This window comes from Chenopodium quinoa, unplaced genomic scaffold, assembly GCF_001683475.1.
Source record: "Chenopodium quinoa cultivar QQ74 unplaced genomic scaffold, ASM168347v1, whole genome shotgun sequence".
In the NCBI taxonomy this organism is placed as follows: Eukaryota; Viridiplantae; Streptophyta; class Magnoliopsida; order Caryophyllales; family Amaranthaceae; genus Chenopodium; species Chenopodium quinoa.
The window spans coordinates 1,057,037-1,074,711 of NW_018743787.1; the positions used below are offsets into that span (position 1 = coordinate 1,057,037).

The window sequence follows — 17,675 nt, forward strand, 5'->3', positions numbered from 1 at the left end:
ACAAATGAGCCTGTCTGGGTATTACCCAGACGAACAGGCAATTATTAAATCATACTAAGTATCAAACTTAAATAAACAATGGATCCATCTGAGTATTACCCAGGCGGTCAAACAAATATAGCCTTTACTAAGTATCGAACTTAGTTAGGTAAATGAAGAATTCGTCTGGGTATTACCCAGATGGATAATAATGAAACAACAAATCAATTATGCAAAAAAAGTCTGAATCTTCATTAATTGACTCACTGTTTACAAAAAATTTACATTATCAGAAGTAGTACTTTTTCAGATCCGGTAGGGGTCTTCACTGTTTGGAGTTTCTAGGCGGTAGGTGTCGTCCCTTACTTCTTCATAGATCCGGTAGGGGTCTTCCCAGTTTGGAGTTAGCTTCCCCAGTTCATTGGCCCTACCGGTTGCCTCCATTTTTCGTAACACTAAGTCGTCAACTTTCAAGGGACGCTTGTGTACTTTTTTGTTGTAGGCTCTAGTCATTCTCAGACGGTAAATCTCATGACGCAAGGCGGCATTGCCCTTGCGTTCCGGGAGTGAATCCAATGCCAGGCGCATTGCTTCCCAGTTTTCCTCTTCATCATATAGCATGACTCTGAGAGTCGGCTCGCAATGTTCAATGGGCAAGACGGCTTCAGCACCATAAACCATGAGAAATGGGGTTTCACCGGTTTCCCCCTTCTCTGTTGTCTGGATGGCCCATATGACATGGATTAACTCTTCTGCCCATAATCCACCGACTCTTTCTATTTTCTTCTTAATGCCGTCTGAGATGAGTTTATTGAAGGCTTCAACTTGGTCGTTTGCTTGGGGCCGGCCAACAGATGCAAAATAGCTTGAGATCCCCTGATCTCCCAACCATGTTTTTAGCTGAGTCGTCTAAAATTGAGGACCATTATCAAACACCATAGACATAGGTACCCCATACCGGGTGATAATGTTTTTCTAGATGAAGGAAATCATGTCTGAGGTTTTGATGTTTTTAACCGCCTCAGCTTCTACCCACTTGGTGAAATAATCCACAACCACCAAGATGTAGCGCTTTCCGCTTGGAGCAGGCGTGTAAGGACCTAGAATGTCCATGCCCCATTTTACAAACGGGATTGGGCTTTGGATGGCCGTCAGGTCTGTAGCCGGACGGTGAATGAGTTTGCCGAATTTTGGGCACTTGTCACATTTCTTTACCAGCTCCTTAGCGTTTGCCTCAAGAGTGGGTCAAAAATAATGTCGTCTGGCTCTGACAGCTAGGGACTTGCCGCCTATGTGGGAGGCGCAGAATCCCGAATGCAAGTCTTCGAGAACTTCTTTCCCCTTTTCTGGGGTGACACACTTCAACAAAGGCTTCAGAAACCCCGCCTTGAAGAGTTCTCCCTTTTTCAGCTCGAAGCTTGCAGCTCGCTTTTTCAACACGGCTGCCTCCTGTGGCGAATCAGGAAGTGTGCCGTCTGAAAGATAGGCCCGGATGCCATCCATCCAGGTAGAGCTTCGGTCTAGAATTCCAATGGGATCTTCATAGATGCTTCTCTTTTGAAGAACCTCCCAAAAGACTCACCGAGGCGTATCATGGCAGGCGGAAGACGCCAATTTTGACAATGCATCCGCCTAATTATTTTCCGACCTAGGCACTTGACTCAGCTGGAATTCCTCAAGTGCCTCGGTCTCTTCATTGACTGCGTGAAGATATTTGATCATAACCGGATGAGTAACCTCGTAGCTTCCCTCATACTGGCTAACCACCAATTGAGAATCAGAGTATGAGTCAATTTTCATGGCCCCTGCCGCCTTACACATGTGAATGCCGGCTAGAAGGGCTTCATATTCCGCCTCATTGTTAAAGGCTTGAAACTTGAAGCGTAGTGCATACTCAAATCTGTCCCCTTCAGGAGACTCGTATATTACGCTTGCACCACAGCCGTTCTTTGTAGAGCTCCCGTCTACATACACTTTCCAAACCTGATCAAGATTATCCGGAGCCACCGGACGGCTCATTTCAACAATGAAGTCGGCAAACGCCTGACCTTTCACTGCCTTTCTTGGTTCGTAAGTGATTTCAAGACTTTGCATTTCAATAGCCCATTTCAACATTCTCCCAGATGATTCCAAGGGAGACATTGGCCGCTTGAGTGGCTGGTCGGTGTAAATCACCATCGGATGTGCCAAAAAGTAGGGCTTTAGTTTTTTGAAAGCCATATACAAAGCAAGGCCAAAATTTTCAACCATGGGGTACCGGAGTTCAACATTTTTAAGAGAATGGCTAATGAAGTAAACCGGGAGCTGCACGCCGTCTCGCTTAGCAAGGAGAACGGCACTGAGGGCATGATCTGAGACGGCTAAATATATGTACAACGTCTCCCTAGGCAAAGGACTGACCAACCTAGGTAGAGAGTGTAAATGCTCTTTCAACCTCTGGAATGCCGCCTCAGCATCATCCCCCCATTCAAATCTGGCCTTCTTCCTGATTGCTTGGAAGAAGTAAAGGCACTTGTTGCCTTACTGGCTGAGGAACCTCCCCAAGGCGGCCAGACAACCGGTGAGTCTTTGCACTTCCTTGACAGATCGGGGTGACTTCATGTCTATCACCGCCTGTATCTTTTCAGGTTTAGCCTCTATCCCCCTTTGATCAATCAGGAATCCGAGAAACTTCCCATACTCAACACCAAAGACGCATTTCTTTGGATTTAACATGACCTTATGCCGCCTGAGGGTGGTGAATGTTTCTCGGAGATCAGCAAGATGATCCGTCTGTAGCTTGGATTTGACTATCATGTCATCGATGTACGCCTCCACATTCCTCCCAATTTGATTAATGAAGACCGTATTAATCATCCGTTGGAAAGTGGCAGGCGCATTTTTCAAGCCAAACGGCATCACAGTAAAATAGAATAACCCCTGATCAGTGACGAAGGCCGTCTTCTCTTGATCCTTTTTCCACAGAGGTATCTGATGAAAGCCGGAGTAGGTATCCATAAAGCTCATCAAGGCGTGACCGGCTGTAGAATCGACCAGACTTTCGATCTTTGGAAGTGGGTAACTATCCTTTGGACACGCCTTGTTGAGGTCTGTGTAATCAACACACATGCGCCAGGTCCCATTCGGTTTCTTAACAAGAACCATATTGGCCACCCAGTCGGGGAAGTTACAAGGCCGAATGAACCTGGCGTCTAGCAGCTTTTTGACTTCGGCAGCTGCCGCCTGACTTCTTTCCTCACCTTGGTTTCTTTTCTTTTGCCGGATGGGCTTCTTTTTAAGATCCACGGCGAGCTTGTGGACAGCAAGATCCGGGCTGACGCCTGGCATCTCTTCCACTTCAAAGGCAAAAATGTCTTTAAATTCTTTCAGAAGAAGGTGCAAGTCTGCACCCAACTTAGCATGAGCAACCGTCCCAACCTTCACGGTACGCTCCGGACGGCTGTCGTCCAGAGGTATATCAATATGTTCACCAGCCGGTTGGGGGCGGAGCTCATCTGACCGTTCACTGGTCAGTGATTGCTATTTCTTCTCTTTCTTTACCTCCACCAGCAGAGGTGCCTTTCTTTTCTTCCCGGCTGCTGGTGGGGCAGGCGTTGGGTCGGCATCCTTAACATTGTCAAGGTCTATTGGTTCCTGGCCGCCTGGGCTACAGTGTCTCTGAAGGCTGAGAGATAGCACTCTCGGGCCGTCTTCTGATCCCCATTTAGGGAACCAACAATGCCGTCATCCCTCTCATACTTGATGAGCATGAGAGACGGGATGATTAATGCCTTGGCTACGTTGAGGGTTGGCCGGCCAAGGATAATGTTGTAGGAGGTTAACTCCTCAACGACCAAGAATTTGACGACAATATGTCATCCCTGGCCTTTCTCTCCCAGCCAGATGGGTAAGTCAATTCTTCTGGCTGGGTAGACCATCCCACCCCCAAAACCAACCAAGGGGTGGGTGACCGGTTGCATGCTGCTAACATTGTATTTCAGCTTTTGCAGGAACCGGAGGCTGATGATGTCTGATGAGCTGCCGGTGTCAATAAGGATCCGTCCAACCAGCTGGTTGGCAACCTTACATTCAATGACGACCGGGTCATCATGCGGACGGCGGACGCTACCCCTGTCCTTCTCAGTGATCAAGACGTCTAGGAAGGAGGTGTTTGCAGACGCCTGCTCATCATAATCCTTGTCCATCTTTCGAAGATGGCTCTTGGTGCCCCAGATGGTAGGGCCACCACAGGAGAACCCGCCTGCTATTGTGTAGACCGGCTCCTTGTCGGTATCCGAGCTACTAGCAGGCTGGGGGTAGTCTTGGAGGACTGACCCTTATTCTTCTTCTTTGTCCCGTTTAGGGACTTGGAAATGTAGGACTTCAGCATTCCCTTGTCAGCCAAACGGTCCAACGCCCGTTGAAGGCTGAAACAGTCGTTGGTGTCATGGCCAACTTCCTCATGGTATTGGCAAAATTTATTTTTGTTCCTTGATTGAATGGAACTTTTCATTGGATTCGGCTTCTCTATGGTCAGCCGGTCCTTAATTTCCATGAGGATAGAATTTCAGTCCTTGTTAAACTCGTACTTGGGGACGTACGGTTTAAACTCTTTCTTCTTTTTCTGGGACGGCTGGTCAGAATCACTAACCGCCCAGATTTCTTTTCTCTTCTTGCTATCGTCTTTCTTTTTGGCCGGCTGGGCAGACCGTTTGTCTTTCTGCTTGTCGGACCTTTTTGAGTCCGACTGGCTGCTAGGCGAGCAGAGATCGGTAGCTTGAATGTAGCTTTCCGCCTCCCTCAGGGCTGCCTGCAAGGTGAAAGCCCCTTTTCTAACTAGTCGAACTTAAAAAGTTGACCCGTCTCTCAGACCTTTGAAAAAGTCTGTAAAAGCTACCTCATCAAACAGTCCTTGAATCTGAATTCTAATCAGATTGAACCGCCAGACATAGGAGCGCAACCCTTCTCTCTCCCCACTGCTTAATGGTGCTCAAGTCCAAGCTTGTTTTCTTAGTAGGGATGTTCATTGAGAAGTTGGAAACAAATAGGAAGGCAAACTTCCTAAAACTTTCAATGCACCCGGCTGGCAGGTTACCAAACCATTGTTGGGCGATGCCCTTCAATGTAGCCGGGAAGCAACGACACCAAGTGGCATCATCCAACCCCTGCAGATACATGAGGTTGGTATAAGCAATGAGATGGTCTTCCGGATTGGTGGTACCATAATAGGTACCAACCAACACATTCTTAACCTTGGACGGCTGTGCCACCTCGGTTATCTCTCGGGTGAACGCAGAAGGTTGTTCACCTAGGCGAAGCAGACGAAGCTGCCAATCCAGTGGTTGGACATTTTGGTATGCCGCCTGACCTCCAAAGAGGGTCGGCTGCATGAAATGAGGGGGATACTGGCCATAGACCTGAGTAGGTACATACGGTGCAACTCCAATCATCTGAGGGCCAGAGTGGACGGTATTACCGCCTGTCTGACTCTCATACAAGGAAGATGCAATCCCGACAGAGGTATTGTTAAAGCTGTCAGGAAAATTCTACGTGGAAGCTGACTCAGACAGCTTCTGATTTCTCTTCCGGTTGATAATCTCCCGGTCATCACGAGATGACTTCTTACTTCTCACCGGCTGTTGAGTCTGGCGGGGGTTATTGTTATTCCCCTTAGGAAAAAGAATTTTGGACCAATCCATTGTCCCGGCTGCCTTCTCCTTTGGATGAGGAGTGGGTTGCCGATCTTTTGCTCTACCTTCCTTCCCTTTGGACACCACCGTACTTTAGTGTATGATCACAGTGGGGTTCAAGTTTGGGTAATGCTTGAAATATTCCCTACAGAAACCATTTTTCAAAAGAAAAGAGACAAAAATAAAATAAAAAGAATGGAAAACAGACGGTTACCTTACTAGTGAAGGTACAAAGAGCCGCTTAAAAGTCTTGGACGTCCGGTGAACAAGCGGACTAGATCATGAGTGGCTGATGCTTTCCCAGAAAAGGACGTACAAGTTCTCAAAGTAAAAGATTCTCTCTCAAAGTTTTTCCGTAAGCGTTCGAAATGGAGAGGGCCCGGGGTCAACTCCTATTTATAAAAGGGTGAAAAATTTAGGGTAAAACCCGCACTTTTACCTATGGTATACGATAAAAAGCTGGACCAATGCCTAGCTGACACTTATCACAGGCCTCACATGGCATGCCATGTCACCCCCGTGCGAGGCAAATGATTAGAGTATTTCTACCCCGCCACATGGCCCAATGAGAGCGCGACACACGTCACCTGAAAAGGTCTCCAAGTGCACCTCCCAGGGGCTGACACGTGTCAAGTAGATAAGCCCTCAGGATTTGGCGGCCTTCAAGGCCCAATTCCCGAGGGAGCCGCAAAACGGCAAAGCCCAGGATCTTAGGTCATCAAACCTTAGAACAGGGCACACATTTCTAAGACCCTATAGATAGGGAGATTCCCCCATTTATTTGGGCACCTTACAGTCATTACTTCATTTATTATTCTCGAAAATAGAAAAAACACCTAATCTCGGAAACCGAGAAGATATTTACTTTCCGCACTTGTTTACTTCGTTCCTGTAGTAACTTAACCGTCAAAGGCGGATTACCGAACATCCGTAGTTCCGTAGTTTTGCAGATACAGGCGGCTTGGACCTAGTCTGTGAGCTGTAACTCTCCTAAGGGAAAGAAAAAACCCCAAAACATTCTCCTCAACGTTAATTATTTTTATAGAAATTAAATTATTTTCGTTGTTCAAAACTTATTTTTACAAATTCTTTTTATATTTGTTATTCAAGGCTACTTATTTTAAAGGAAATTTTGACAATAGCCACCTACTATTATTTATATTATATGAATTACCAATTAAAATGTTATTATTTCCATCTTACTAACAACTGTTTATAAATATGTTAAAATTTTCCATCAATAATTTTCAAAACCTCTAGTATAACATCGTTGCAGGCCCTACCAATGAACCTTCTTTTTTTTTATCTTATTGTAGACACCCATTTGTGTCTCCCCAAAAACCAAACCCGGTGATGAGTACCTTTCGCGTCGAATCATAATCAAATGAAGCGAAAGTGTGGAAAGTCTAGTGTTGCGGATAGTTTTAATTTTCTTTTCTCTTCTCTCTGTTTTTGAAAACTTATTTTAAGAAAACCGCCAATCCAGTTTGGTTGGTCCATGACATGGGTACAATAATAGTGTAGTTGGATGGGGCTTGACAAGACCTTTCCAACGATATATTATAAGCCCAATTCCGATGAATATTGAGGAAGTACTGGCCAATTACTAAACTGGGCCTGTTTTGAGCCTTATGTGCGGCCCAATGATCTATGGGAGGGCCTAATATGATTTATCATTCCTAATGCAATTAGGATGGTTTTAGTCTTCTAGATTCTTCTAGAAGGTTCTTTTCATTCTTAATTCAATTAGCATTGATAAATTGACTTTTGATTAAAGTCAAATAGCATTTTTGAGGAAAATATACGACTTTATCCTCCAGTACGACAAACTTATCTGATTTTCGAAAACGCGTCAAAAACAAGCTTGGCGCCTGACTCTAGGCATTGGCGCTTGGATCTAGACCTGGCGCCTGGCGCCAATTAGCTGGTGCTGGCGCTAGCTCTGTTTTTCGTGCGCCAATACTCTACTTTGTTAATTTTATCTTTTTGGCTAATTTTCTCTATAAATAACGACGTAAAAACTCCGTTTTCATTCACCAATTCTCATCAACATTCATCGATATTCACCTACAATCAGTTTTCATTCGCAATCATTAATTCTCTCTCATTCTCTTCTCATTCATCAATTCTTTCTCTTTCTCTTTTCAAAACTAATCTTTTGCATACAAAATTCCGCATTCATAAGATCTAGAAACACCTAGCCATATTCGAAGTTGCCTTCACCCTAGACGTGAAAGGTTTTAATTTCTGAGGGTTTGGTCCCAAATCTCTCTTTCAATTATTTAATTTAATTGTTTGTTTTATTATTTTCCTTGAAGTTACTAACGTGTGTATTTTGTTATTAGAAAGAGGTACGAGGCATAAAAGTAAGTAATTTAATGGTTTTTATTGATATTATGATGTAGAAATCTTGCTTAGATTGTTATTATGATATTCCTAGTATCATATCTAAGGTAATTTTAATATTAAATATGATTGTTACGATGCTTCCTATGTTCTTCCTAATATTTATGATTGTTAGTATCATGTTAGGGCTAAAGATTTGATTTTTATTGCTTAGTGACATGCTAGGGTTTGTTATTAATCTTGTTAGTATCATGCATAGGATCTTGCGATTATTATTATTATGCTTTAATATTAACATGAACATGATTATAATGACTTTAATTTATGATGATTATGAATATTATTATTTTATTTATGATGATTATTATTATGATTATTATTTTTTATGATTATTATTATCTTGATGATGATTATAATTTTATTGTGATTATTATAATTATTTATTATGTTGCTTGATATTTATTGTTATTGCTTGATCACACCTTTTATGCATGTTTGAAGGGAATTAGTATTTGTAATCACGATTAATAAAATAATTAATAATCTTGTCAGGGTTAATATGATTATGATTCAAGTGATCGCCAATAATAGATTTGTTTGTGCATTAATATTCAACCAACATAGATTAAACAGGTTTAGGGTTAAAATTATTGATTACATGTTAGTCAGAAAGCGCACATGAATACGATCAGAATAAAGTAGAGGCCTATTATTAGGGCAGGTTTAATCTCTTTTAGGTTGGATTTGTACCTTCATCCCCGAACCCTTATTTGGTTCTAGACCTTATGGAGTTGACGATCTCTTGGATCGTTAAGGGGTGTAACCTTCACCTTGTGAACGGTTTACAAGTTCCTAAAATTTGTTGGCGACTCTTTTGCTCTATTTTCTTCCCTTTTGGACGCCATCGTACTTTAGTGTATGATCACAGTGGGGTTCAAGCTAGGGGTTAACGCTTGAAATTATTCCCTACACTTATCTTTTTTTTCACCATATGTTCTTCAATTTTTTGATTGCAAATCCAAATTATACAACCAAAACACAAAATTAGGTACCTAATATATGAAATTATGGTTAATTATAAGATGATGTTCATCATATTGGGTTTAAAATTGAAATTAGAGACTTGTTATTAAGTGATAATTAATATTCAAAATTTTACCTAATTTCCATCAATTTCATGTATTCCTATTGGTAGCAAAATAAATATTAATTTTAATAAATTATTTACAAATTATCAATATATTAATATGAAACATTATGTAAGTAATTTGAGATTTTTCTTAAATTCTATGGTTTTTCTAAATTAAGAGTTATTATTATATATTGATAATAGTAATTTAAGTCTAAATAATTGTTGTTTAATAATAGTAAGCTAAGTTTAGTATAATAAAGTTACGTTTTGTAAAAATAAGTCATGTTCAGCAAAGTAAGACCAAGTTAATAAAAATAAGTTTTAATTAGTTAAGATAATTTACATTCAGCAAAATTAAGTTTTCATTTACTAACAATATTTAAATTAAAAATATTGTTTTATTTCATTATAATTTAAGTTCCACAATAACATTTCAGATTAGTAAAAAAAAAAAACTGGCAAGAACAATATCTTATTTTAGTTAACTTATTTTTGTTAAAATTATTTTTTTTACTAGAGAGAGAGATACTAAGTACTAATCAATTAGTACTTACAACTGTGACTATAAATTCTCGTAAGTGTATATGAAATTGTGAAAACATATGGAAACTAGTTGGATTTGTCTATTGTATATATTTTAATACAAGTTTTAGTAATTTTACATATACATAATTGAAGATATATAAGTTTTTAGACGTGTCGTAACTATTGTGAAAATTCAAATGAGGCAAAGAAATAGGTGAAGAGAATTTGCTTAAGCTAAAGAAAATAAGGCCTTAAAGGAGGAGAGAGAGAGGGGGGGGGGGAGTTGGAGAGGTGTTAGATCAGTATAGCTGTCATTGTATCTTTTTTTCCTCTTTTTTATCTTCATATTTCTCTTTTTATATTTTGTTGTTATTCTCTTCCCAATATCTATTTTAAGATTATCGTGTCGTATCATGTCAAGTACTCTAATCCATGTTTTAATAAGTGTTATACTTACCAATTACGACCATGTTATTATAAGTGTTACACTTTCTTTGTTTTTTTTTGTTACAAACACTTTTATATTCAAAAAGCTACAACTTCATAATATGTCTTTCTCCTTTTATGGTCTCCATCCAATGTCAATACTAATATATATATTTCTTTCCTTTCACATTAATAACTTCTTTTATAATTTTTTAAGACTCTAGTCAAGCTTATTTAATTAGCAAGCTAGTAGTTAAGCATTGGGGCACAAAATAGCTATGAGTTAATTTGAAATCATATGTGGCATGACAAGCTAATTTAACAGTTAGCTTACTGTTGAGCTTGATCTTGCTTCTTATTTTATTTAAGGTAATTTTATTATCTAAAACTATATATCAATCAAAATATAACACTTAAAAAAAACTAAGAAAGTAAATTTAAAACTTAGATTGGGTTAATGATACGTGCCATCATGACATGTGGGCCAAAAGTGGTCCAAACCCATTCCAGGCCCATCCTAAGCTGACTCACCATATCTCAACCCACCCCTCCTTGAAAATAACAAGACTATACTCCCTCCTTACTTCTTAGCTCAATAATCCACATCAATCAAGCTGATTAGAAACCACTAAATATGAAAAAATACAAAAAAATTATACATAATAAAATTTCACATCATTTAAAAAAGTTTAGTACTCCTATATAAAGCAAAACACCGGCCCAATGAATAAATCGTGTCAGAAAATAAGCATAACCCCACCAAAACTCCAAAATTTTTTAATTTTTAATTTTTAATTTTTTTTTAAAACATTACATTACACTACATTACAATATTACATAATGCCTGCTAGCTTAAAATAAGCGCAAATTACATAAAAACACTCTTTCCCTCCTCTTTCTCTCTCCTCTCATTCTTCTTCAATTCATTTCTCTCTCCTTATCATTATTATCTATCACTGACTTACTCCAACCGCTTTTCCTTCCATTTCATTCCTTTGCTTTTTCTTTCTGTTATTGTTCTTGTTTGATCTCCCATTCCTAGTATTATTATTATTAATTAATAATTATAATAATATTACTACCTATTTGATCTATATTATTCCCAAACATAATTTTTTCCTTGAATTTCTGATTTTTTCCAACTTGTTTGAACTAAGGTAGCTATTTTAATATCTGGGTCATTTTTATTTTCTACTTTCAACTTCCATGAACAGAGAATTATGGATCTAGAATCAAACAACAATAACCCATTCAAGGTAGGACATCTGTACAATTCTCATTGTCTCTTATTGTAGGACCCATTATACTTACTTACCGCTGTTTCTTCTGTCTCTAAATGCACTTCCTGTTTAACGATGATTGTGCTCTAAGGGGAAGTGATAATTTATTTTTTCTGACAAAAGATTGATTAATGGTGTTTTGGAATTTGTTTTGCAGAAGGAATCTTGGAGAACAGTTTTGACTCTAGCATATCAAAGCTTAGGAGTTGTTTATGGTGATTTAAGCACTTCCCCATTATATGTTTACAAAAGTGCATTTGCTGAAGATATTCATCATTCTGATACAAACGAAGAAATTTATGGGGTTTTGTCCTTTGTTTTTTGGACGTTAACATTAATCCCATTGCTTAAGTATGTTTTTATTGTACTTAGAGCTGATGATAATGGTGAAGGAGGTACATTTGCTTTGTATTCTTTGTTATGTCGACACGCCCGTGTTAGTTCTTTGCCTAATTGCCAGATTGTTGATGAAGAACTTTCTGCTTATAAGAAGGATGATTTCATATCTCCTGATAAAAATGCTAATTCTGGCTTGAAATCGACATTAGAGAAGCATAAGACTTTGCATAAGGTCTTATTGATTTTAGCTCTTATTGGTACTTGTATGGTTATTGGTGATGGAGTTCTTACACCTGCAATTTCAGGTAATTTACTATTTTTTCGGTGTTATTCGGAGTTGTCACATTACCGGTTTAAATTATGTTATCGATGAGACAACTAATCAGGGCCGGAGGAGTAATTTCTCACAAGTTTATTTTTGTGGGTTGCAGTTTTCTCAGCTGTTTCTGGTTTGGAGCTCTCTCTTACAACAGCCCGGGCGCATCATGAGTGTGAGTTGGTGATCTATTTTTGGTTAAATTTCATTTTAGATAACAAATTGAAAGATAGAATGATGGCTGAATGTTTCTAATCATCGGGAATCTTTTTGGGATTTTAACATGCATTGAACAACATTGATTAGAATAGAATTTGACTGTTAGCAATATTGTTTTCCATGATATGATATATCATATATGCCAATGTATAATAACAGGACATAAAGTTTAAATTCACATAGGATGGTTGAATTTGTTCATTTTTAGTTTCTTCAAACCATGATGATTTTGTGATTTTATTTTGCTTTGCATTTTTTTTAACCATGTAAAAAGTTTGTGAATAAAAATTCAATAAAAGTTAATGATTATTAGGTTTTATATTCTTGGTTTGGAATTAGCAAATCATGTGTTACCTATACTTAGTAGTATAAACCATGAAAAAAATAATTTTTAAACTGATGCACACTGTGGTGGGTCCAAGGAAATCATGTTCAAGATAGACTTTTGCTCTATTATTATTATGATGCTTGCCTAATTAGCCATCTCATGCACAAAAGGAAGTTTCAGTTCACACTGTGAAATGACATGTTCATATGAATAATAGTTTTTGTGGGTTTGATTGCAATTAATCATTTTTTGGTCATTGTTTGGTCAAAAATTGGTAGTTTAATTGGAATTTGGCTCACAAATATATAAATACAGAATACTGTATTTTAAAAGGCAAATTTGATTTTGATGGATTATGTTAGTTTTCATGAATTTAGTTGGTGTCAAACTTGTCCCGTGAAGGTTTTTTGTCACCTACCACCTTGACCTATGTTACTCGTAATTGGGTTGTCGTGTAGACAATGTATGTGTTTGAGTTCTACCTCAGCTACTGCAAAAATTCAATATTTTTATATCAAAAGGAAGTTTCTAGATGTCATACTCGTATTAAAATGTTGAGGGTTTGACATCAGTTTCTAAGATGAAATGAAGAAGAATCATGGACCTCGACTATAAGACAGAACAATTTTGTTTCACGGAGAAACTGTTGTAATAAGTTTAAGAGGAAATGCATGGAAATGAATAGAAAAAAGGGGACAAAGAATGGATTAGAGTTGCATCTAAGGAAGGTTTATATGGTCGCGTTAATTTTGACTACTAATCTGATTATTTATACTGACTTCTCTATAATTGAATGGACATCAAATATTCTATCTGGCCTTATATTAACTGGATAATGTTTAATACATTTGGCTTGTACATTTCAACTTTATTTTCGCGTACATAATATATTAATAATGCTGGTTAAGCTGTCTCTTTTCTTTGTCATGGCTAATGGAACGTGATTGGAGATCGAAAAATGGAGCATCAACAAAAAGTTGTTTAAAAAGAACTAGTCAAGTGTTGCCCTACATGTTCCAAATCTATAATTATTTTATTACATCTTCTGTGATCGCTTATATTATATTCCATTACCGTTAATCCATCATGTTATTGTTGTGATATTCTGATAATGGTGGATTGCCTCAATGCCTTCTTTAGTTGCTGAAAGCTTGTTTTTTTAACTATCGTTGCTAACTTTACTTCTCCAGTGCTTATCTTTCAATAATTTATCAGATTGTAGCATCTTGACGACAAAAGAAGATTCTGGACACTATTTATCTTAATTATTAAAGGGAATCGTTACATTAACTTATTCATTTGTCAATTATTCTGAAAATGGCGCGTTCATTGAATCTATATCAGCATTCATAAATAGCATCGATTGTGTCCTTTGCTTGTGTATAATTTTTTTTACGGGCCTAGGTCTTTATCTATGTCAAGCATAATTAACATCTTCTCATGTTGTGTGATATGCTTTAGTTTGTTTTTATATAGAAAACAGTCCATTGCCACAGCCGTTCCATTGAACAAAACGCTGTGCTATGATGTGCATAAGATTCTATGTTTTTATGTGACTGCAATAATGTAGCTGGATTGTAGCTTTAATTTGAATATTTAAATTCATATAAATCAGTGCTAATTGATTTTTAACAAAATCAAATATTTAATATTTTTTGAATTTTTAATTTGTTGGGCTAAAATAATATACATTGAAATTGTTAGATTATTGTTTGTCGATTGCAACTTGGAAGGTTGATTAAAAACATATAATTGCAATGGATGCATTTATGTTATCATGTGAATTTCCTCCCCTTACCAAGGTGGGAGCTTATGAAAGGCATCAGGGGAGGTTGATGTTAGCCTGGCATTCGGTTTCTAGGCTCTTATAAGCAATAATTCTGTGTATGGCATTCAAGGAGTTCAAAGTAGCTTGATTTTGATATTTTCGATAGTCAGTATCTAATACGAACTTTCATTTATGACAGAATTCACAGAGCCCGGAATTTAGTCCCTTAATAAGATTTAAGCTAGCCTTTGTCTGCATTAATTTTTACAAACTTTACTGAATTTTCTTTCCCAACTTGGTTCATCATCTTTTCTGCATCCTTCTTTTTATGCTTATAGATTAATCAATCTAGTGTATGTTGACTTTAATACTGAGTGATGCCAAAGTTTGATATTAAAATTGTGACGAACAGATGTTCAGTGATGTGAGTTCAAAGTTACCAACTCATTAAATTCTAAATTTTGCAGATATAGAAGTTCCAGTTGCATGTGTCATATTAATTTGTTTGTTTGCCCTTCAACATTATGGGACCCATCGCGTAGGGATACTATTTGCACCAATTGTAATCACATGGCTTATATGCATCAGTGCGATTGGTGTGTACAACATTGTGCATTGGAATCCACATGTATATCAAGCTCTCTCTCCATATTATATGTACAAGTTTTTGAGAAAAACCCAGAGAGGCGGGTGGATGTCTTTGGGTGGCATCCTGCTATGCATGACAGGTAAAGAGAAGTTTTGATGTCTTCACTTATCCACCACTGATGACTTCAGATTTATCTAATATTGAGTTATATCTGCTTCAGGTTCGGAAGCTATGTTTGCAGATCTCGGACACTTCTCCCAGTTGTCTATTCAAGTATATGCTCATAGCAATAATTTTCTTTTGTTGTTTTCATTTCTTGTTCTGTTTTGCTACCTTGTTGCTGAGACATCGTCTTGTTTACAGATTGCTTTCAGTTTTATTGTGTATCCATCTTTGATCTTGGCATACATGGGACAAGCTGCTTACCTTTCTAAGCATCATTCTCTACAAAGTGACTACAGGATTGGATTTTATGTATCTGTACCTGGTAAGTTTGTATAAATCTTTTGATCGTATAGTTAAGAGAGTTAAAGTTTATGTAGAGGGTATCTAATTATATGTAAAATATTGGGGGATTGATTCAGAGAAGATAAGATGGCCAGTTCTGGGTATAGCCATTCTTGCTGCAGTCGTAGGAAGCCAAGCTGTAATCACAGGAACATTCTCAATCATCAAACAATGTTCTGCGTTGGGCTGCTTTCCTAGAGTTCGAATAATTCATACATCCTCTGAAAGACATGGCCAAATCTACATCCCAGAGATTAACTGGATATTGATGCTGTTGTGTCTTGCTGTTACTGTTGGTTTCAGAGACACAAAACACTTGGGGAATGCATCAGGTAATTTCTGTGATTTTTTCAGCTCGTATTTTATTCCTTGTATAGTTTCCTTGCTGGAATTAGTAATACAAGACTTAGTTCTCTCTCTTTTTTTTTTTTTTTTTTTTTACAAAAAATATCGACACCTTCTGCTTAAGATGAGTTAGTTCTCATAATGATTATTCTCTGGAATAGGTTTGGCAGTCATAACAGTGATGCTGGTAACCACCTGCCTGATGTCTCTGGTTATTGTATTATGCTGGGAAAAAAGTATATTTCTTGCTATTGGGTTTATATTCTTCTTTGGTTCAATAGAAGCACTCTACTTCTCTGCATCCCTTATAAAGTTCCGTGAAGGGGCTTGGGTTCCAATTGCCTTGTCCTTCATCTTTCTGATGGTAATGTATACATGGCATTATGGCACACGAAAGAAGTATGAATTTGATGTTCAGAACAAGGTTCCCATCAACTGGCTCCTTGATCTGAGTCCTAATCTTGGAATTGTCCGAGTACGTGGAATTGGTCTCATACAAACCGAGCTTGTGTCTGGCATACCTGCCATTTTCTCTCACTTTGTTACCAACCTTCCAGCATTCCATCAAGTGCTAGTCTTCCTTTGCATAAAGTATGTGCCTGTTCCTCATGTTCAGTCTGAAGAACGCTTCCTTGTTGGAAGAATAGGCCCCAAGGAGTATCATATTTATAGGTGTATTGCTCGATATGGTTATCGTGATCATCATAAGGATGAGGTTGAATTTGAGAAGGATCTTGTTTGTAGCATAGCAGAATTCATTCGTTCAGAAAAGCCTGATGGGAAAAACAATCAAGAAGACGAGGATGAGGAAAACCTAACTGTTGTAGGGTCTTTCTCAACTAAGCGAGGAGTTAAATTGTCTGAAGATGAAGAAGATAACACCGAGATAGTTGGCACATCTGAGCTCCAAAAAAGTGACTCTTTAGATAGGCCGAGGAAGAGGGTAAGGTTCGTTGTCCCTGAGACTCCACAAATTGATCGCGAGGCACAAGAAGAATTGCATGAGCTAATGGAGGCAAGGGAATCTGGGATGGTTTTCATATTAGGACACTCATACGTGAGAGCCAAGAGTGGTTCGAGTTTTATTAAGAAAATGGCGATCAATTATGGTTATGATTTCCTGAGGAGAAACTCTAGGACTCCTACTTATGCAATTAGTGTTCCTCATGCCTCGACGCTGGAGGTCGGAATGGTGTCCCACGTCTGATTTTGTTGGTGAAACAAGTTAGCTATCTTCTGCATGACACTTTGTTCATACTGGGTTGTGTATGTACATGTTCAACCGAAATCCAGTTTTATGTTGTCCTAAATTGTTGCTATCAAACTCAGAATACACACTAAATTTTGCCAGTTTGTGTATGCTGCCTTTGTGGTGGTGCCTTCTTAGTTCCTCAATTATGTTACACTAAGATCCTACACTCTAGAGTATGGTGTGTATCATGCACCCAATAGAATATACAATAATTTGCATCCAAAAAAGAGAGGGTAAAAAAAAAAAAAAAAAAACAGAATATACAATAATAGAAGATTATAAAAATTGTGATTTTTTTTTTCTTTTTATCCAAATATATTTCTAGTGAGTTTTTTTTTTTTTTTTTTTTTTTTTTTTTTTTTTTTTTTTTTTTTTTTTTGGAAAGATCTAGTGAGTTTGAATTGCATTATTATGAGTTTTATGATTAATGAAATACAAATTTTACTATAAATATACATATTAGATTATCTTTAAAATTGCTGAAATGGAATCCGTATGTTCCAATGAAGATGACTCCATGAATTTTGTACATAGAACAGATGCAGTTATTTCCACCATACTATACCTTCATGTTCTATGTCATGTCGAGGAAGCATGGAGGGCAAATCAGGTCAAGGGTGAAGACCCGGAAAGGAAAAAATTTCTTCCAAAAAAA

The 17,675-nt window shown here is 37.9% G+C and overlaps 1 protein-coding gene across 1 annotated transcript; it reads left to right on the forward strand.

The window, feature by feature from the left end:
* The first annotated feature begins 11,297 nt into the window (after positions 1 to 11,297).
* On the forward strand, positions 11,298 to 17,247 carry LOC110684913 (potassium transporter 8-like). Its single transcript, XM_021861348.1, has 8 exons — positions 11,298 to 11,333; positions 11,515 to 12,001; positions 12,128 to 12,187; positions 14,795 to 15,055; positions 15,137 to 15,189; positions 15,280 to 15,403; positions 15,501 to 15,755; positions 15,930 to 17,247. The coding sequence occupies exons 1-8, from the start codon at positions 11,298 to 11,300 to the stop codon at positions 16,973 to 16,975; spliced, it is 2,322 nt and encodes a 773-aa protein (XP_021717040.1). The 3' UTR covers positions 16,976 to 17,247.
* Positions 17,248 to 17,675: the final 428 nt, after the last annotated feature.